At 41.2% G+C, this 22,367-nt stretch overlaps 1 protein-coding gene across 4 annotated transcripts; it reads left to right on the top strand.

Annotated features, from left to right (window-relative positions):
* The first annotated feature begins 14,231 nt into the window (after positions 1–14,231).
* On the top strand, positions 14,232–21,511 carry BTF3 (basic transcription factor 3). Of its 4 annotated transcripts, none has more exons than XM_008161928.3 (6): positions 14,232–14,359; positions 14,935–15,003; positions 18,386–18,499; positions 18,612–18,813; positions 20,247–20,303; positions 21,211–21,511. In XM_008161928.3, the coding sequence occupies exons 2-6, from the start codon at positions 14,935–14,937 to the stop codon at positions 21,255–21,257; spliced, it is 489 nt and encodes a 162-aa protein (XP_008160150.1). In that variant the 5' UTR covers positions 14,232–14,359; the 3' UTR covers positions 21,258–21,511. The 4 variants fall into 4 exon arrangements, with proteins under 4 accessions (XP_008160150.1, XP_008160149.1, XP_054571151.1 ...); XM_008161927.3 differs by having other exon boundaries at positions 14,232–14,597; XM_054715176.1 differs by lacking the exon at positions 14,935–15,003.
* The last annotated feature ends 856 nt before the right edge of the window (positions 21,512–22,367 follow it).

The raw sequence follows: 22,367 nt of genomic DNA, 5'->3' as shown, positions 1-22,367 counted from the left end.
GTGATGTCTGAGACTATGCTGGTATATGAATTCCGTCCAAAACAGGGCAAGAAATCCTTCCTCAACTCTGATTCAGATACTATGCTCAGATACAGATTTCTCATGTATATTAATAAAAGGGTAATATGCTAATTAGACTGGGAGACCTTCTGGACGTCCTTCCAGACAAAGCCATGGTGGCGGGGCCAAGGCAGAGGCGGTTAGGGGCGATCAGGCCAGGAGGGGAGGGCAGTTGGGGATGATCAGGCCGGCAAGGGGGGAGGTCAGTGGGGGGCAAGCAGGCCAGCAGGCAGAGTGGTTAGGGACGATCAAGCAGGCAGGCAGGTGAGCGGTTAGGAGCCAGTGGTCCCAGATTGCGAGAGGGATGTCCGACTGCCGGTTGATTGGGCCTAAATCGGCAGTCAGACATCCCCCAAGGGGTCCCAGATTGGAGAGGGTGCAGGCTGGGCTGAGGGATAACCCCCCCCCCCCCACCACCCACACACACCACCACCACCGTGCACAAATTTCGTGTACCAGGCCACTAGTCTATATATATAAAAGCCTAAGCAACTGGCCAACCGGCTGGTAGCTATGACACGCAATGACCACCAGGGGGCAGGCACTCTGACCGGTAGCTATGATGCACACTGACCACCAGGGGGCAGACGCTCAATGCAGTAGCTGCCAAGCTGTGGTAACTTGGCAGCTGCAGTTTTCGGGTGATGTACCTGGAACCAGAGAGGAGGGAGCCCGATTCCAGGGTGCATCACCTGAGAACCGCCCTCTTGCAATCCAGGACCCCTCGGGGGATGTCAGAGAGCTGGTTTTGGCCCGATCCCCACAGGCCAGGCTGAGGTACCCCACTGGTGCACGAATCCAGCATCAGGCCTCTAGTTTTAATAATAAATTGGAGTGGATCCAAACAGGGAACCCCACCTGGTAAACAAGACATAGTGTCTGCCCCTAAAGGGCACCTAATGCAATGGGGGAAACTGAGTCAAACTGAGTTCAAGGAACCTGTGAATAACTTTAGCCTCAGAAAGAATGCTTAGAGGAGCCATTCAGTATGGAGGGGATATAATTTTGGTTACCAAATATTTGAGGATGTCATATGAAAGAGATTAAATCTGTTTGGTATGGGAAAATTAGAAGCAATAAGTGAACTTGACTGGAAGACAGAGTTCTGCTCAATGTAAGGGGAAAAGATGCTCTTTAAGCTACCTATGGATATTAGTATATCCATTCTCAGTGGGAGTTAACAGTGCCCTCAATGGGGCAAAAATTGATTCTTGGGAAGGGCAAAAAAATGATATTACAAGGGTGTCTAGCCCTCCAAAGTCCAACCTTACCCAACAAAGTCTTATTCCTTAGTATTTAATTCCTCATGTTGAGCTTTCTTAGGTGTTGCATGAGCATCATTGACACTGACCTGGAAGATTCACAAAGTATGCAAGATCACTACTACAAAACTATGGTGAATAGATGGCTGTGATTGGAGGACTCTCTCTCAATTGATTGCTTCATCTCAGTTATATTGTTACAAGTGGCCTGCATGTGCTATTGTCTTCCACTGGCTGCCTGAGGATGTTGTCTATGTTTGATCTGCCTTTGTGCATTGCTTGAGCTTTGAGAATTAAATAAAGATGGCTTATGTTTTATTTAAATCCACAGAAGTTACTCAACCCATCATTAGCTATGTCAAATGCTGAAAAGAAAAAGTGTCAACAATATTTGAATATCCAGCATCTAGTTAAAAGCCATTTTTTCCAAATCAAGCTAAAGTTAAAAGTTAATGTTTAAGAAATTTACATTTTTTCAGTTGTTCTACTTTTGTTGAAAAAAATAAATTTTGAATAATTTTAAAACATTGATCACATTGCTATTATGTAGTTCTAAAATTGCTAATATGCATATATAGAACCATTAAAATTCATAAGTAAATAAAATATTGAAAGTTACTCAACAAATGCAGTTACAAAGATAAATGTTAATAGCTTTGACTTTCAATTTAACTAAAATTTTATTTTGTTGCTCTTAACCCTTCATGATAAAGAGTAAGCTTTATACTTATTCTTCGTATATATAAAGCACAGATATACATACAGTATACAAACAGATACACAGTATACCTGTGGAATTAACATTTCATGAGGGGTAATTAGAAGAAAATAAAAAGGCTTTTTAGGAGAGCAATATTTTTTGTTTGTTTGTTATTCCTCACCCAAGGATATTTCCTTGATTTTTTTTTAGAGACAGTGGAAGGGAGGGGGGAGAGTAAGAGAGAGAAACATTGATTGGTTGCCTCCTGCATGCGCCCCAACTGGGGCTGAGGATAGAATCTGCAACCCAGGTACATGCCCTTGACCAGGAATCTGACCCGTGACTCTTCAGTATGCAAGCTGAGGCTCTAACCACTGTTTGGGGCAGGAGAACAATAATTTTTTAAAAGTTGAGAAACTTAAAGCCATCTAAGTATTTCAGGATAAAAACATTGGGCTATTTGCTTGCCAGAATGAATCCAAGCCAAAATTTGAAAATAAGAATGGGTTTATTCACATTTTCTTCTTGTCCTTATGTCCTCTTTTTTTTTTTTTTTTTGCTTTTTTCACCCCAAGATACTGTACATCTGCTAGTAACAGAATCCCTTTTTCCCTTTGGGGGCACAATCCATTTCCTAGCTGTAGTGGTGGTAGGTGACCCAGGCCTGGCTAGCAGTGGACGTGTTACTTGAACCAGGACAATCCAAGTTAATCCTGGGACTTTTCCTGGAGCTAAGAATAGGACATCTTTTTCTGTAGGGTTTACATTTGTCAGGCTGTGAGCTGGAAGTTGTGGAGTGTCTCTTTGCCATAAGCTGGGGAAAGCCTACCAGAGAATAAAGCCAACCCAGCAGAAAGCAGGGCCAGAGAACAAAGCAGAGGTAGCCTTGAGGACCTAGGTCTAGTCATGCTTGAAGCTTTCTGAACCCTTGGAGCTCCTGGTGTGGTTTGAGGCTTAACCCAACTGGAGATGTGTCTCTGTCACTAGCAACCAGAAAAAACTAACCAGTTCATAGCTGTGGGCCAACTAAAAAAAAGAATGCTCATATTCCTGAAAGTATGTTGGAGTCTTGAATCAACCTCCAGGCATCTATTGGCTGACCATAAACACCACTGCATCTTGTGTATGCAAGAGCTTTCAGCTTGTCTGTAACCAATCAAAAGCAGTAAATATTTCCTATAGACTGTGTACCCATCATAGAACCGCCCCCACTTTCATCTTTCCCTGCTCCCTTATCTGTAGCCAATGTAAATTCTTTCAAACGTCTTATAGCTTTCTTCCTCAAAACGTGCCTGTCAACTCCAGAACGGCAGACATGCTTGTCTTTCCCCCCTAGCCATCCATGCCACTGGTGGTTTAGACTTCATGCTCCAGGACCTGGTCTTCTACTGGCTAGCATTGGCTCAATAAAACCTTTCTTTCAGAAAATATTTCAGCTGTGAAAGCTTTTTGTCTAACACATCTGCGTGAGATCCTATCATTATCAGTTCACTTATCAAGTATGTATCATTACCCTGGCCAGGTAGCTCAGTTGGATAGAGTGTCATCCCAATATGACAAGCTTGTAGGTTTGATACCCGGTCAAGGCATATGAATGCATAAGTAAGTGGAACAAATTGATGATCCCTCTCTCTCCCTTCCCCTCTTCTCTCAAATTAATAAAAACACACACAAGTATGTATTATTAAGATACTACATATTGAAAGGCAATAAACATGAATTTATACTTATGAAATTCTACTCTGACCTCCATGAAAAATGCCTATTGCTAATTTATGACAAATAGAAGATGAAATTGATTTAGATAACTGTATCACAAGGTATGTCTTTCACAGGTATTTTTAAAATTAAACTATAGCCCTAATGGTTTGGTTCAGTGGATAGAGCGTCGGCCTGCAGACTCAAGGGTCCCAGGTTCAATTCCAGTCAAGGGCATGTACCTTGGTTTTGGGCACATACCCAGTAAGGAGTGTGCAGGAGACAGCTGATCGATGTTTCTAACTCTCTATCCCTCTCCCTTCCTCTCTGTAAAAAATCAATAAAATATATTTTAAAAAATTAAACTATAGTATATTGCCTAATATATTTTAGAATTTGTTTGTAAGGTTCCAATCAGTACATTCATTAGCAACTAAAGCTGTTCAGTATTCCCCATGAGTTTCTCCATTTAATAGTCCCGTACTCAATAATCTGAAATTCAGTGAATTCTAGATTTTTCAACCTACTGCCAAATGCCTTGTCCTCAAAAAAAAAAAAAAAAAAATTCATAAAGCAAAGATACTAGCAACAAAAGATGGTTTACAATCAGTTAACATTGTCCATTTCTCTGTGGACACAAAGCAGACCAACTAATGGGAAGTGAAGTCCCAGTCTGTAGTGTATAATTTATCAGCAGCAGCAACTGGTAGTCAAAATGGGATGGTTAAGGAGTTTTAACTCACTAGGAATACTTATGTTGGGATACACTACACTTGAGGACATTCAAAGGATAGAGATGCAGAGACATCAGAAGACACAGGCTTGGGAACAAGGGGCCAGGGTTTGTAATACAAATTCAGAAGTCAACAGAAATTCAATTGTGGAGGCTCAAACAATGAGGAGGCTGGAGGAGAGAGATAAAAGCAAAAGGTCCTATAGAAAGTCTAAAGTCAAGCAGAGAAGGGCCTAAAAAGCATTGGAAAAAATTAAGCCAGTTTAGCATCAAAAAGTAAAAAAGAACAAAAGGCCACATTGCAAGTGCCTGTATCTTCACAGCTGTTGAGAAGGTGGGAAAGGAAGTCTTATAATCGAGGCAATCTTTGTTTAGGTTATATGTTATATGTTAAGTCATCTAGTGGGTAGGGCTTCATTTTGATCCTAGTTGATAGAAGACAGATGTCTGGCATCTGGTTCTATGACCAAGTATGGTCACTGTGTTATAGCAGCTGGCAGTCATGCCTGGCCCAATCTCTGTGGAGGAACAATGACCACTAACAGTTGTGCATCCAGATTTGGGAGGGACTGGGGAGTAGTATGAAGTATTTCACCTAAATTACATGGAAGAAAAGGGTTTGAGTTTGTCTTTTAATTTTTGGTACCAATTATCATAAAGCAGCTATAAATTTGTTATATTCCACACTTAAGAAATTTTAGCATGGAATATTGCCTCTGTAACTAATAATCTGTAGAGCTGTCATGATCTGTAGAGTCATGTATTCTGTTCATACCTAAACTACAGCTACCAGCCAAACAGGGCTGAAGGCTCTTAAAATGATCAACTTCACCCCCTTCAGAAGTCTCCATTGATTTAATGAATAGAGCAAGTCTGTAGAGAAGAACAGCTTTGGATTGTTTATAGCCAAACCTCTGAGAATTCCCTCTACCCACCCTATCCTGTTCCAGCTTCTCCACTATCATTTGTGGCTGTTTCCAAGTTTAATTCTCTTGTTTAACACTCTTCTGGACTCCTCATTCACTTCACAGTAAAACTCAGGCTTGCTTCCAGGATCCAAACCCTGTTGTTGAGGAGTTTTTATGGAGGTTTCACTACATGGGCATGATTGATTAAATTATTGGCCACTCGTTACTGAATTCAACCTCTAGGTCCTCCTCTCCCTGGAGGTTTGGTGATGGGGGTAGGGCATGGGACTGAAAAGTCCAACCCTCAACCTTCTAATCATGCCTTGGTCTTTTTGACAACCTACCCTATCCTGAAGCTACCTAGGGGTTCCTAGCACACTAGTCATCTCATTAGCGTACAAAAGACACTCTTTTAAAAATATATACTAAAAATAAATAAATAAATAAATAAATAAATAAAAAAAATAAATAAAAAAATAAAAATATATACTAGAGGCCTGGTGCATGAAATTCGTGAACGGGGGGGGGGGACCCCCCTCAGCCCAGCCTGCACCCTCTACAATCTGGGACCCCTTGGGGGATGTCCGACTGCCGGTTTAGGCCTAATCCCTAAACCGGCAGTTGGACATCCCCCTCACAATCCTGGACCGCTGGCTCCTAATCGCTCACCTACCTGCCTGCCTGGTCACCCCTTACTGTCCCCCCTGCCGGCCTGGTCACACCCAACTGCCCCCCGGCTGGCCTGGTTGCCCCTCACGGCCCCCCGCACCAGCCTGCTTGCCCCACACAGCCTGCCGTTCAGTCATTTGGTCATCCCTCACTAACCCCCCTGCCGGCCTGGTCACCCCTAACTGCCCCCACTGCTGGTCTAGTTGCCCCAACTGCAGCCCCTGCTGACCTGGTCGCCCCCAATTTCCCCCCCCTGCCAGCCTGGTCGCTCCTCACAGCCCCCCCCAACTGGCCTGGTCGCCCCACGCAGCCTGCTATTCAGTCGTTTGGTCATCCCTCACTAACCCTCCAGCTGGCCTGGTTGCCCCACGCAGCCTGCTTGTTCAGTCATTTGGTCGTCCCTCACTAACCCCCCTGCTGGCCTGGTCATAGGCAGCCATCTTGTGAGGGCATAAGGGTCAATTTGCATATTACCTCTTTATTATATAGGATACTTTTGTTATTGATTATAGAGAGGAAGAAGAGGGAGAAAGAGATAGAAACATCAATGATGAGAGAGTATCATCGACTGGCTGCCTCCTGCACACCCCCTACTGGGGATTGAGCCCACAACCCGAGCATGTGCCCTTGACAGGAATCGAACTCAGGACCCTCTAGTCCACAGTCCAATGCTCTATCCACTGAGCCAAACCAGCTAGGGCCAAAAGACACTCTTAACAGTCAAGGGTTTTAGGAGCTGTGGGCTAGAAACCTGGGACAAAGAACAAATATGTATTTCCCCTCAAACCACACAACTCTAATGTTGAAAAGTGACCTTCAATATGTATACGTCTTTGTATCATATATGTTGTGTGCTTTAAAAAAAAAACTTTTCATTGTTACGAATAGCAAATATGGAAAACTGCATACCACTATACAGGTGAGAAGAGAAATCCTTGTTCACTATGCTAGCAACATTCCATTTGTCAGGTGTCTCCTCCCAATTACAATCCCCTTTCTCCTCCCAATAACAATTACTATCCTGATATCCTATATTAGGGGTCCTCAAACTTTTTAAACAGGGGGCCATTTCACTGTCCCTCAGACTGTTGGAGGGCCAGACTATAGTTTAAAAAAAACTATGAACAAATTTCTATGCACACTGCATATATCTTATTTTGAAGTAAAAAAACAAAACGGAAAAACACCCACATGTGGCCTGTGGGCCGTAGTTTGAGGACGCCTGTCCTACATAATAGAGGGAATATGCAAATTGACCATCACTCCAATACACAAGATGGCCACCCCCATGTGGTCAAAGATGGTGGCCCTCATGTGGACACAAGATGGCCACCACAAGATGGCCAGCAGGGGAGGGCAGTTGTGGGTGATCAGACCAGCAGGGGAGGGCAGTTGGGAGGGACCAGGCCTGCAGGGGAGGGCAGTTGGGGGGAACCGGGCCTGCAGGGGAGGGCAGCTGGGGGCGACCAGGCCTGCAGGGGAGAATAGTTGGGGGGGTCCCAGGCCTGCAGGGGAGGGCAGTTGGGGGCGACCAGGCTGGCAGGGGAGGGCAGTTGGGGGGGGACCAGGCCTGCAAGGGAGGGCAATTGGGAGAGACCAGGCCGGCAGGGGAGAGCAGTTAGGAGTGACCAGGCTGGCAAGAGAGGGCAGTTAGGGGTGACTGGGCCGGCAAGGGAGGGCAGTTGGCAGCGACCAGGCCTGCAGGGGAGGACAGTTAATGGTGATGAGGCCGGCAGGGGAGGGCAGTTAGGCGTCAATCAGGCTGGCAAGGGAGTGGTTAGGGGGTGATCAGGCTGGCAGGCAGAAGCGGTTAGGGGCAACCAGGCAGGTGAGCGGTTGGGAGCCAGCAGTCCTGGATTGTGAGAGGGATGTCCAACTGCCCCTTTAGGATCGGGCCTAAACAGGCAGTCGGACATCCCTCAAGAGGTCCCAGATTGGAGAGGGTGCAGGCTGGGCTGAAGGACACCCCTTACCCCTGTGCACGAATTTCGTGCACCGGACCTCTAGTTTATGATAATCACTTCTTTTTCAACTTTATCACCTAAACCTGCATCCCTACTATTGTTTTACCTGTTTTCATTTGCCTATTATGTATCTTTTTATCTAAGGAATCCCCTTTCTCCTCGTTTCCTTTGTTGAAATACCAAATTAACTGTCTTGTCACTTTATATAACCTGAATTTTTATTGCATTCTGTAGAGTAATTTAACGTGTTTTTCTGTCCTTTTTATTTTTATTTTTTAAATTTATGGCTGCCTGGCCAGTGTGGCCCAGTGGTTGAGCGTGGACCTAGGAACTAGAAGTTCACAGTTCAATTCCTGGTTAGGGCACAAAGGTTTTGGGATCAATCCCCAGTAGGAGGTGTGCAGGAGGCAGCTGATCAATGATTCTCTTTCATCATTGATGTTTCTCTCTCTCCCTCCCTTCCTCTCTCTGAAATTAAAACATATTTTTAAAAAATTGATGGCTGGATCACCTTGTGGTAAAAAATCGATATATTTCTTTCTTTTTACTATATATTTTTTATTTCAGAGAAGAAGGGAGAGGGAGAGAGAATCACTGATCAGCTGCCTCCTGCATGTCCCACACTGGGGATCAAGCCAGTAACTGGGTCATGTGCCCTGACCAGGAACCCGTGACCTATTGGTGCATGGGACGACACTCAACCAACTGAGCCATACCAGCAGGGCTATACTAGTGTATTCTTAGCATGAGTAACACCTATTATGGGGTTTTGATTCTACCTTGTCCTACTGGATGGATGCAATGGTAGCAGCTCCCTTACCCCGGTTCTGCATTATTATCCGGAGATAGCAAATATCCTGAGATATTTAAACTTCAAGCACACAAAAGTAAAAATAACATAATGAACCTACATAAGCCCACTCAATATTTTTCATATATGAAAATATGAAATGAATACCTTTAAACAAATTTCTAAGCACCATTTCCCTATTTTAAATCCCTATATTTAAAATAGCCAGATGCATTTCCTGCAACTGAATGCAAACTCATACAGTTAGTAAAGATATAAAAGCCTCCCAAATTAATCTACACAATCAATCCCAATAAAAATTTTAAAATAATTGAACAAAACCTAAAATGTATATGGAATAAAGGTCTGCAAATATGTCAACCTAAAAAATTGGGGGGAAAAGGTACTCACCCTACCATATATTAAAAATATTGAGTTTATGTATTAATTTAATAATAGATGATGCTGGGTGATCGGCTTATGTAGGTTCATTATGTTATTTTTACTTTTGTGTGCTTGAAGTTTTCCATAATAATGTGAAAAAAAATATTCAGTCTGGCGTTCAAAAAGTTAGGGTTGGAGTTATAAATTTTGGGCTCACCAAAATAAAGATAACATTTAAAGCCATGGGATTGGATAAAACCATTTAGGGAAAGTATATACAGGAAGGAAAATGGGACTAAAATGTGAGCAACTCTAATATTTATAAGACAGTGAAAAAAAAAATAAAGTAGACTGAGAAGATGCCATGAGGCAAGAGGAAACCAGGAAGTGAGATGTTCTGGAAGCCTAGAGAATAAAATGTTTCAAAAATGTGGAAGTAGTCAAGCGTGTCAAATGCTTCCTAAAGGCTAAAATGAGAACCGAATTTATCTTTTGGATTTGTCAAAATGGAGGTTTAGACAGTTTGGAGAAATTTTGCTATAAAAGGGAACAAAAATATTTAGAGGCTGGAGAAAAGAGGTTAAGAAGAAGTATCTTGTTCCCTTTTCAGATACCTGATACTAAGGCATACTAGTGTACTAGTAGAATGATCTAGTTGAAAGGGGGAAAACAGAGATATTGGTTAATAATGCGGATTTTGTAATCAAAGAAAACATGATAATTTCAAGAGAAACATCAAAAGTGCTTTATGCAAAGTAATGTCCATCGCTAGCTACACATTTCCCCTATCTTTCAGGTAATTTGTGGATACCATCCCAATAGAACTTTTGTTTTGAGGCAAACCATTCAGAGACCCAATTTTCCACTTCTTTGTACGTTTTGAAGTACTGCTCAGAAAGTGCGTGTGCCATCGATCAGAACAAGTGGTAATCTGAAGCAGCAAGGTCTGGTGAATACAGCGGGTGGGTTAATATTTCCCAGGCAAGATCTTTTAACGTGTCTTTAACTGGTTTTGAAGTGTGTGATGGTGTATCATCATGAAGCAAAATTACTTTGCCGTATCTTCTGGCCCATTCTGGTCATTTTACGGTCAAAGCGTGGTTCAAATTGATTATTTTTTGTCCGTAGCAATCAGTATTAAGGGTTTCACCTGGTTTTAGAAGCTCATAATACACCACACCTTCCTGATCCCACCAAACTCAGAGCATTGTCTTCTTTCCAAAGCGATTTAGCCTTGCAGTCAATGTTGATGGTTGACCTGGATCAACCCATGATTTTGTGTGTTAGGGATTCTCAAAATAAATCCATTTTTCACTGCCAGTCACAATTCTATGCAAAAAAAGAGTTTCTTTCGTGCTGTTCAAGCAACATTTTACTGATGACTTTTCGGTTTTCCATTTGTCTTTCGTTCAGTTGATGTGGCACCCCTTTTCCTTCCTTTAATATCTTTCCCATTGCTTGTAAACAATTGGAAATTGTTTGCTGAGCAACGTTTAATCTTTCTGCAAATTGTTTTTGAGTTTGATATGCATCTTCATCCAATAATGCTTGTAATTGTTGGTCTTCAAACTTTTACGGTTGACCTGGACGTTGTCTTTCACATCGAAATCATCACTTTTAAAGTGTTTAAACCAGAATTCACAAGTATGTTGAGATGGAGCATGTTCACCATAAGCTTCCTGAAGTGTACGATAACTTTCAGCAGCACTTTTCTTCAAAATAAAATAATGGATTAAAACTTCCTGCAAATGCTCTTTTTGGCACGAAATTCAACATTTTTAAGTGTAAAAATATCTATGATGTTAAAACCTTCAGAAAATTTGACATATGAAGTTTTGAAGCTTGTTGTCAATACAACAAAATAGCATACATATCAAACCGCATATATATCAACATATGTAACTCCATCTAGTGAAAAAAATCCGAATTATTAACCGGTACACCTGTAGGAAGAAAACACTAACAGAAGAATAAAGGTGCTGAATGAAATAAAGTGGATGTCTTTCCTAATGCACTCCAGTGCAGAGGAAATATTTCTCCCATGTTTAACAAAACATGGAGTGAAGGCAATATTTATAGGTTCAGATACATACAGATGGATAGATTTGGTAGGGGAGGGGAAGATGAGGCTGTTTGTGCCTATTTTCAAACCTTTAACTCTCTAAGCCTCAGATCCCTCACCAGTAATATGTTAAATACCTACTTCATAAGATTTCTGGGATCCAACTACTATACCAAAGAGCCAACTCTGAATATTAAATTGTTATTAATATTCCTAGTTCAAGTCTCCATGAATTCTACAAAATTATCAATCTCTCATTTGCATTTAACAAAATACCACAACTAAAAACAACTATAATGAAGGTAACTTAATGGGATTGAGGGTGTCAGGGAAAGCTTTCCTGAGACATTTAAACTGAAAGCTAAGTGAGGTATAGACATTAACTTGACAAAGGTGGAGTGTTAGAAGAGTTTAAGGAGGTTTAGAAACAAGCAAGCAGAAGTCCATTGTGGCTATCAATCAAGAGCCACTACATGAAGCAACTAAAGGCATGGTAACATTTATCCTCAGTGATTTCCAATACCTCTTGTGGATCAAAATAGGGCTCTTAAGAAATGAACATAATATAAATATTTTAGCTCTTGCTGAAAGACTCAAGTCCAATTGAGACGTGAAAACAATACATGGACTTTGATTAAACCATAAACTATAAACCAAGGAGGGAAAAAGGTTTCCTGTTTCTTGCCTACTCTATTGACACAGGCTATGTTGAGTGCTGAGTAAATGATTCTTAGGCTTATTCAAGATCAGCAGTAAAGTGTGGGGCCAGTTACCCCTATTTGCCATAAACACTGGGAGCACACAGGAAATGGTAACATGTAAATTACTCTTTTTGCCATCCCTGAGCTAAGATAGCAACTTAGTAACTAATTTTTAGAGTAAAAAAAAACACACCACCACCTTTATATTAAAAAATGCTTTATATATTTAATATTACATTTAACATTTATAATATACTAGAGGCCCGGTGCATGACATTCGTGCACTGGGTGGCGGGGCTCGTTCTGCCCGGCCCGTGCCCTCTCGTAGTCTGGGACCCCTTGGGGGAATGCCCGACTCCAAGGAGGCGGGAGAGGCTCCACCACCTCCGCTGTGCTCGCCAGCTGAGCCGGGATTCTGGCTGAGCAGCGCTCCCCCTGTGGGAGTGCACTGACCACCAGGGGGCAGCTCCTGCATTGAGCTTCTGCCCCCTGATGGTAAGTGCGCATCATAGCTACCAGTCATTTGGTCGATTTGCACATTAGCCTTTTATTATATAGGATACTTGATATTTAATATTAGCAGAAGCATGATTCTGCTAAAAAATTAGCATTCACAAAATAAGCAGAAGCAGCTGAAGAAACCAGAAATCAAAGTATTTTCTTACTATTAGGGAACCTTTCATGATTTTCCACATGGTGCAAGTCTTAAAAGTTACAAAAGAACGCCTGGCTGGTGTGGCTGTGGGCCCATGAACCAAGAGGTCATGGGTTCCATTCTTGGTGGGGGCACATGCACGGGGTTTCCGGCTTGATCCCCAGTAGGGGGCGTGCGGGAGGCAGCCCATTGATGTTTATCATCAACGTTTCTATTTCTCTATCCGCTCTTCCTTCCTCTGTCTAAAAAACATATTTTTTAAAAAGTTACAAAAGAACAATAGACAAAAGTGGAAACCAAAGGAAAATAAAAAATAACCTGGAATATTTCCTGAAAACAGGTGTGTAAAAGGTGAATCAGAATCTTGTGTTTATGTAAATATTCAGAAAACATCACATGACTAGGAAGCTTAGAATGCAGTATAACATGAAGGGGGAAAAACTGCTCCTGAACAAAGATCAAGTTTCAAAAAGGGGAGTATTTCTATGTATTTTGTAACATTTCTATAGTACTGAACAACGTTGGCAGTTATTTTGACCTTTATTGTTAGGACAGTGACCCACATAGCTTAACAGTACAAACACCCTTTTCTGTGCTACACTTGACTCATATTTAATAACAGAAGCAACACTGTTTTTTGAGAAAATATCAACTGTTGCGATTATTTTTAAAATGTACTCACAGTTTAAACAGATTTAAATAAACTTTTCCAAAACAAAAAGCACCTACACGTTTTCTTGTTGCATAAATTGTATTTTCTCTAGCAAAGATTTTGAACATGCAAAGGCTTTTCATAGCTAAGACCACAAAAAGGCTGAACAGAGAGCATTTTTATTTAAATTTCCATTTTTAATACCGGTCGTTTTATTTTAAGGTTGTCTTAAAACTTGTCCTAGAGTTTAAAAAATTTCAACTCACACCAGTTTAGCCTCTCCAAACACACCGGGCATAAGTTCTTGATTGACTTGGTACTAGTTAAGACAGGTAAAATTTGTTCAGTTGTGACTCGCTAGTTGTCAAGTCCATGCCAACAGATATCAAGTAAACTCTTTGTCTGTTAGACAAGAGAAGTAAGGTAATCACGTACCCGGGTCTAAGGCCATCAGCCACCTGCTATGGGGCGGAAATGAACATTACCCGGCCCCATCCCAAGCCCGACTCAATTACTTTCTGAACACGCTTCTCAGATTTTTCGGACCCTGGTCCTGCAACAGACCAAACCACCTAGCCTTAGAAAGCAAAATTAGCTTCACTGTTTTGGACAAAACATTTTGGTGATGGCTCATTCGGGCCGACGGGTAATTTCTTAAAACTTTCGGGGTCACCCAGCGAGCCGAGAGCAAACGCTGGGCGCCCCAAGCGTTTCCGCAAACCTGAGATCAGGGAGACAGGGCCGACTTACTCAACTCTAACTGCACAAGAAACTGTTCTCTCTGACCCCCGGTATGGCTTCCCCCAGGCCTCCTCGCGGTGCCTCCAGCCCAGCCTTTGGCGTGGTCGCCGCCCGGGCAGCGCTGCACGCGAAGGGAAGAACGTCCACGCGCGAGAGTCACAAAACCCGCGTCCCGGGGCCGCGCTTGCGCAGCACCGCCCAGAGCTCGGGCCAAGTCCGTTTCCTGACTTCTCCAGGAAGTGGCCTCGCGTCACTTCCGGCCTCCCTCTAGCTGCCATCTTGCGTCCCCGCGTGTGTGCGCTTATTCTCAGCTGGTCTGCCCTAGACCCCCTGAGCGTCAGCCCTAGTCCCCCGCGCGGCCCCGTTTCCTCTCCAACAAGGTACAGAAAGGCTGTGGACGCCGGCGTGGGAGGAGGACGGGATCGGGGGCGGGAAGTGCCCGGAAGGAGCGAGACAGGGAGGGACAGGGCTGAGGAGAGGAAGGCGATGCGACGGACAGGCGCACCCACTCAGGCTGACTCTCGGGGTCGAGGTCGAGCCAGGGGCGGCTGCCCTGGGGGCGAGGCGACGCCGTCTCTTCCTCCACCTCGCGGCGGAACCAGAGGACAGGAGCCTCAGGTACCGCGAGGCTTTCGGAGAGTGGCCGGTCGGGCAGGCCCTGGCTAGGCCGAGGCCGAGGCCGGGCCAGGGCCGGGGTGGGGGGTGCTGGCCGGGCGTGGTTTAGACCCCATTTCCCGGGTCTGTAAAAAGGGGGGCTTTGCGGGGGGTGGGGGGAGGAAGGTGGGTGCTCTTTCGGCCCTCTGGACACTGAAATTGGGAGCCCTGCGGGGTGGATTGGGGATCCAGGCCTCGGCCCGTGCGGGACATTTGTTCTGCCGGTGTGTCGGGAAATAACGAGCGTGGAATGCTGGAGCGAACTAGACCTTTCCTCGCTGAGGGTTTCCTGTTTTTCTAGATGAAAGAAACTATTATGAACCAAGAGAAACTCGCCAAACTGCAGGCACAAGTGCGCATTGGTGGGAAAGTAAGTTTTAATAGTTTTGTGTGTGTGTGTGTGTGTGTGTGTGTGTGTGTGTGTGTGTGTGTAAGGTTTAGGGTTTTTTCCTTTTGCATTTCTAATGTCGATGGCGTGTGACTTTGTCTATAGAGGGCATTTCACGGAACTAGCAAATTGGGGGGAGGGAGCGGCGGGTTAAATGTGATGTACAATGTGAATCGTGCAGGTTGTATACTCAAAGGAAAAAAAGCAAGTGAGTGGAGATGAAAAACTACTTAGACTGCAAACATTGTACGTGTGTAAACATACTCCCCGGTGTTACAGTGTTTGAAGTGGAACAAAAGTGTTTCCTAATGTACTTAGTAAGGAAATGTGTCATTTCAGTGGCGTATCATCGTGGCCTTTATACCTCCGACTTGTTTTGGCTTCGGTTGTATACAGTCGCCTTACTAGTGAGTTGGTTTCTTTTGTAGATTAAGACCTTTTTTTTGTAATGCTTCCTTGGCTAATGCGCTCCAGTGCAGTAGTTGTATATTTCTGGGGCGTTTGAAGATCTTTCTTGTAAGTACATTTTGGAGTTTAAGAGCAGTGGACTATGGATTCGAAAATATTACTACCTAAAGTGGATGTCTTTCTATTTTTACTTTGCGATTTCGCTAAAACTGAGGGAATGAGAGTGTTTGGTGGGTTTTTTAATGATCAGTTTTTGGTTCATTGGTCTTTCCTGGTGGATACTGAGTCCGAGGGGATTCCTTTTTTGAACTTTGTAAGTTTTTAGATTGTTCTCTAAGTAATTTACATAAATCAGAAGTCCACTCTAGACCGAGGTCTACCTGGTTAAATTCTGCATTGTGAGCACATTCCTAGTATTTAACAAGGTGTGGTGTAGCCTGTTGGAACAGAGCATGTCTTCACTTGTATGGTAAAAACTTCTGTACTACAAATTTATTATCTATTAGTGGGTTCTTTTTTTCCCCAAACTTGACCCATTTACCTTTAAGTACAGTCTACTGTGAAATAGCCAAATTTGCACTAAGACTTAAATAGTAAGATGTACATCTGTTAATTACTGGACTTTGCCAGTAGTGTATGTATCTTCATCCACCCCCACCCCCCCATCTAGTAGTATTCAAGATCCCACACCTACCTGTTAACAACAGTAGGTATTTCTTGTTCTTTTTAGCAATCGTTGTAAGCTAGGTGTGACTTGTAAGCTAGGTGTGACGGAAAAACTCATTATAATCTTTGTGGATCAGTGTTTGGATGCTCTTATGGTGTTTTTAACCTTAGTTAATGTGCCTTTTTTTTTTTTTTTTTTTGGTTACTTTGATCACTAGTCCCTTTAACTTGTGAGAGAAATCATTCTAGGTAAAGGAACATCGGGGTTATCTAGGATTCTTAAGGCTGATGTAGGATTAAGCTTTACTTGTTAACTAGTTAATAGAGGAAGTATTTCTGTCATTGTAATATGGAAACATTTTCTTCACCTTTTAAGAAACCTGCTTATTATGGGATGTGAAATCAGGTGAGTGAGTTTTGCCTTAGAGAAAATTGCAAGTGTTAGATACTTCTAGGTAAGTGTTACAAGAGCTCTTCATTTCAGTATCTGATCAGAACATTGATAATAACTTAATTATTTCAGTGAAAAGTAAAACCTATATATGTAAAGTGTATGAAAACTATAGAAGGTGTGCTGGTTTTGTTTTTAGAATCTTATAGTAGTTTCTTAGAATGTCTTTTTAGAGAGGGTTCTCTGGGAACCAGGTTTCTACATGACCACTTCAAGGTAATTGTTATTTTAAAGGTTTTTTGAGGGCGTTGGTCACCAGTATTCCATGTAATTATTGATATTTTCTTCAGTTACACTATGATTTATTTAAGCCTTTACTATGCTGGATCCTGAGAATACAAAATTTAGGTAAGGTATCTAGGGGGCTTTAAGGCTAGTAGGGGAGATAGGCATTTTTTAAAAAATATTTTTTTCACATACATGGTGCAAGATAAGCATTTTAAAGATAGATGGGAGTGGTTTGGCTGGGTAAGGATATTAATTGTATAGTTTAGGGAAATCACGGAAGAGATGCTGGCTTATGCAAGATTTTTAAAGGATCAGAATTGGTATGGAGGCTGGGTACAGTGAGGTAGGTGGGTGGTGGTAGTCTCCCATGAAGAGCCTTGTGTACAATATAAATGTCTTAGCCCCGTGGTCAGCAAACTGCGACTTGCGAGCCACATGCGGCTCTTTGGCCCCTTGAGTGTGGCTCTTCCACAAAATACCACAGCCTGGACGAGTCTATTTTGAAGAAGTGGCATTAGAAGAAGTTTAAGTTTAAAAAATTTGGCTCTCAAGAGAAATTTCAATCGTTGTACTGTTGATATTTGGCTCTGTTGACTGATGAGTTTGCCGACCACTGTCTTAGCCTATATGGGAGTCTATGAATGTTATTAAAGAGTTTGTAAGCAGAATGTGGATGGTCACATTTGCCTGGTTTTTGGAAGTTTATAGGATATTTTAGAGAAAGGGGAGATTGGAGACTTGGCATGTACAAGAGACCACATGTTTTCCTGAAGCCTATATTCATTCACTCATCAAGTTATTGACTACCTTCAGTGAGCCAGGTACTGTTATAGATCCTGAGTTTTATAGCAGTAAATAGAATAGAAGCCTTCAAGGAATTTACATTCTAGTAAGGGGAGACAGACAATAAAATATACTTATCTTTATTAGTAATAAGTGTTATAAAGAGAAATAAACCTGGATAGATGGGAAATGGTGAGTGTGGGTCGTTGGGAAAGGCCACTCTGAATATGGTGACATAAGAGCAATGATCTTGAGTGAGAGAGGGAGCCATGCAGATGCTAGGGAAGAAGAACAGTATGTCCAAGAACTCCTGTTTGGCCTATTTTAGTAACAGTAAGGTTTATTTGGCTGAAGATGAGTTTGTGTGTGGTCAAGAATGGCATAGTAGGGGCAGGACAGATCAAGGTTAAGATAAGAATTTCAGATTTTACTTTTGCGTACTATGGAAGTTTGTACAGACATTTGTGTCATACACTGTCTTGCCTATGAATATTAATGGATGTTACTTTTTCTTTAATGTAAAAACAAAAGGTTAGTAATTTAGGTTGACACATGCCACCTCTTTGGTCACTTTAGAGCAGTTAATGTAAAAAGTAGGACTTCAAAAAGATCATTTATATCTGACAAGACTAGAATTTTAGAAATTATTAAGGATTTGTAGACAAGTCCTTTCCCGCTTCACCTGCCTTCTCACTGCATAAAAGTTTGTGGTTATGGTAATTTTCTTATACATATCCAAAGGTCAGAAAGGAATTTGAACCTTTCCATTTGAAAATGTCTGTTACAGTATAAATGTGTGCTGTGTTCTTTCCTTTATCTCCACTTTAGGGAACTGCTCGTAGAAAGAAGAAGGTGGTTCACAGAACAGCTACAGCAGATGATAAAAAACTTCAGTTCTCCTTAAAGAAGTTAGGGGTAAACAATATCTCTGGTATTGAAGAGGTAAGTGTCAAGTTTTATTTCTTTAGAAAAACAAGATTTATCTGAAAAATGCTTTTAATACTCATACATTTGGTGGGCACTGCTAATTAAAAATGTATTTTTTTCTTTATAGGTAAATATGTTTACAAACCAAGGAACAGTGATCCACTTTAACAACCCTAAAGTTCAGGCATCTCTGGCAGCGAACACTTTCACCATTACCGGCCATGCTGAGACAAAGCAGCTGACAGAAATGCTACCCAGCATCTTAAACCAGCTTGGTGCAGACAGTCTGACTAGTTTAAGGAGACTGGCTGAAGCTCTGCCCAAACAATGTGAGTTTTGCACAGGTTATTGATTTATCCAATAGATTTCTAAAATGTCGGATTCAAAGTGAATATGAATATCTTTAAATTTGGAAATGCTACCTTTTCTCCAAAAATATCAATTTTTACACTGATTTTAAGCAAGTATTCATAGTATATGCAATAATTTAGTATGCTGTGATTATTATACTTGTTTGTTTCCTACTAGCTTTCTTGGGTTGGATAAGAGACTTTAAAATGTTACCCTTTATTAGCTGGAAAGTATGAAAATGTTAATTTGGTGCTCTTTTGATAACTGGCAGTTTAAAATTAATTAAATATATATTATAAATTATCAGAATTCTTCAGTTGTATTTATATAACTGATATTACCAATAATCTTTAAGAATTCGCTTGCCACTATTCTGGTGTTTTTAATTATAGTATAATAAGGATTTTGTTCAGGGCAGAAAATCATGTAGTTGAATAATTGTACCTCAGGGGTATGGATACTTTATGCTAAAGCTCTCTGACTAAAATTTTGAAGGATAGGAATGTAGAAGCAAGTCAGGCTTATTATATGGCCTTTTAATTAGTCATCCATGTTTTTCTAGGCATTCACTCACTCTGCTTCACTTTATATATTGTTTTGTCACCTGGAAAGGCATAAGAGTTTTGTTTGTTTTAATATATTTTTATTGATTTCAGAGAGAAATGAAGAGGGAGAGAAACGTCATTGATGAGAGAGAATCATCAATTGGCTGCCTCCTGCATGCCCCCTACTGGGGATCGAGCCCACAACCCAGGCATGTGCCCTTGACCAGAATTGAATCCGGGACCCTTCAGTCCACGGGCCGATGCTCTATCCACTGAGCCAAACCGGCTAGGGCAAAGCATAAGAGTTTGTAGAAAGTCGTCTTGGGCTTTCAAAGCTGAAATAGGCGTTTGAAGCAGTCCACTGAACATCCTGGGGCCAGTACTGTGAGATTCCAACTCTCAAGTGTAGTTCACTTTCTGTTTAATAAAAGGAAGCTGGATGCTTACCACTCAAAGAAGCTTACTTTTTTTTGATCATTTTATTTTCATTTCAGTAAAGGTTTGTTGAGCATCTCCCTTATGCCATGCACAACACAACAGAGTATTTGAGAAAACAGCCTCTTAATTTGCCCCCCCAAGTAAAGCTTACCATAATTTGGTACGTGGGTTTACTTGTACCCTGGGGGCTCCCCATTATTCTCATTCTCAATGTTTGTGGTGGGCCAGAGGATTGAAAACCTAGGTATAGAATTTGGTTTGTTGGCTATTACTAGTGTTGTAGCTCATTTGTAGAATATTATGTTATTGCTAGTACTATAGATGAGATCCCAAATGTCACATGAATATAAACCTTTCATTTGTACTTCTTTTGGTTAATGTTTATTGAAGACAAATGTGTGAGTAATGTTTACATTTCCCTTTCACAGCTGTGGATGGAAAAGCGCCACTTGCTACTGGAGAAGATGATGATGATGAAGTTCCAGGTAGGAACCTTCACTTGTGGTTAAACTGGAGAATCTTAGCAAGGGAGGATAAAGAATCTTTATTCTATAGGAAAGACTACCTTGAGGGAGGTGGTATAGAGTAAAGAGGGGGTAAGGGAGACATGAACCTTACTCACTTAGAATGAGAAAAGTAGTGTACTGTTATTTCACCGGGAGTTGTGTTTGTAGATTTGGTTTTTTTCTATTTGGGATCCCAAGAAGTTGGAGGTATATAACCATAAGTATTGAATAAAAAGTATGCATATTGTTACCTAAATGTAATAACTACTTACAGACCACAAATGACTTGTTTCCTACTGTGAGATCCATAAATTTATAAGAAGGCACGGAGAAGTTATTCAGATATCTTGGGATATAACCATTCTAAAATCAGCAACAAAGCTGCTTTGGCAATATGAGGCATTTTTCTATCTCAGCTGTTACTGGATATATTTTTGTGTGGTAAAACAAATATTGGGGAGTAGAATCACTAGATCATAAATAATTCCACTTTGCACGGACAAGTGTCCTCAGGAATCCAGGAAAACTTTAGAATTGTGTGTCACAGTACTCTTTAGTTCTGCCCCCAAACTGACTAATGTGTTATATTGCTTAAGTTTAATTCTTGGAGTGCGATGAGAATAGGGAGAGTATATACATATTCTTTAAGCACAGCCATGGGCAAATTAATGACTTTCCCTCTTTCCCTTGTTTTAATTATATGCCAAAACATATACTTCAAAATGTGCCAAATGAGTAGTGGTATTATTGGAAATAAAAACTTTTAAATTTGTATACTGAGTTAACTGTAATATATATTTTGAGAACATTTTCTTATTTCCTCTTAAGATCTATATTTGTAGATTTGGCTTTTTCTGAGTTTCTTCCTTTTTAAATTTTTTTCTAGATCTTGTGGAGAATTTTGATGAGGCTTCCAAGAATGAAGCAAACTGAATTGAGTCAACTTCTGAAGAAGATAAACTTGAAGAAGTTTCTGGGAGCTGCTATTTTATATTATGACTGCTTTTTCAAATTTTGTTTATGGATCTGATAAAATCTAGATCTCTAATATTTTTTAGCCCAATGCCCCTGGACATTGCAGCTCTTTTCAGTTTTTGCTTATACATAAATCATTCTTTGCAGCTAATTAAGCTGAAGAAGCTTGGGAATAAAGTTTGAAACAGGTTAATAAAAATCTTTGCCTAGTATAGTTTTATTTTTTATTTCATTGACACTGATTTGTACACAGAAAGCAAAGTTGTTTGTAGAAAGCTAATCATGGCATGTAATATGACATAATCTTTGATGAAATTTTATTAAAGATTTAACATGGTAGAATCATGTAACAAAGGTGGTATAAAGTTTCATGTTTGAAAACTTCCCTCCAGTAGCCCTCAGGGCTTCCATGGTTTATATGATGGGCATAATTGTAAGATGGGAATAGAATACTCCTTCGTGGTAGAGCAAGGCTTTTTTTTCTCTTAATGTTGTCTATATACTGAGTGCCTTTTTTAAAAAAGATTTTTATTGATTTCAGAGAGAGAAAGAGAAACATCAATGATGAGAGAGAATCATTGATCAGCTGCCTCCTGCACGCCCCCTGCTGGGGACCAAGCCAGCAACCTGGGCATGTGCCCTTGACTGGAATTGAACCCCGGGCCCTTCAGTCCCCACAGGCTGATGCTCTCTCCACTGAGCCAAACCAGCTAGGGCCTTATATGTACTTTCACACTTAATTTTCTCTCATTTAATCCTTATTCTATGAAGTTGCTCCATTTGATAGATGTAACCAAAAGTTACTTAAAAAAGTGAAAGTAGTTAATCCCTCCTTGTAGGCTATTCTCTAAGATAACTGGAAAAAAGGTAGTAGGAATGTCACCCTTCTTCCTTAAGTCATAACACAAAATGAGTAGGGCTTCTTTTTTCTATTTTAAATTAACATACTGTAAAATTGACCTGTGTATGCAGTTTTAACGTGTAATTGCCACCATAACTAGAGTACTGAACAATTTCACACCAGAATGGCCCCTCGGTAATAGAGCTACTTTTAAAAATTTGTATTAG

Source organism: Eptesicus fuscus, chromosome 4 (genome assembly GCF_027574615.1).
Source record: "Eptesicus fuscus isolate TK198812 chromosome 4, DD_ASM_mEF_20220401, whole genome shotgun sequence".
Taxonomy (NCBI): domain Eukaryota; kingdom Metazoa; phylum Chordata; class Mammalia; order Chiroptera; family Vespertilionidae; genus Eptesicus; species Eptesicus fuscus.
Note: the sequence above shows the minus strand (reverse complement) of the source record. Positions and strands in the feature narration are given on the sequence as shown.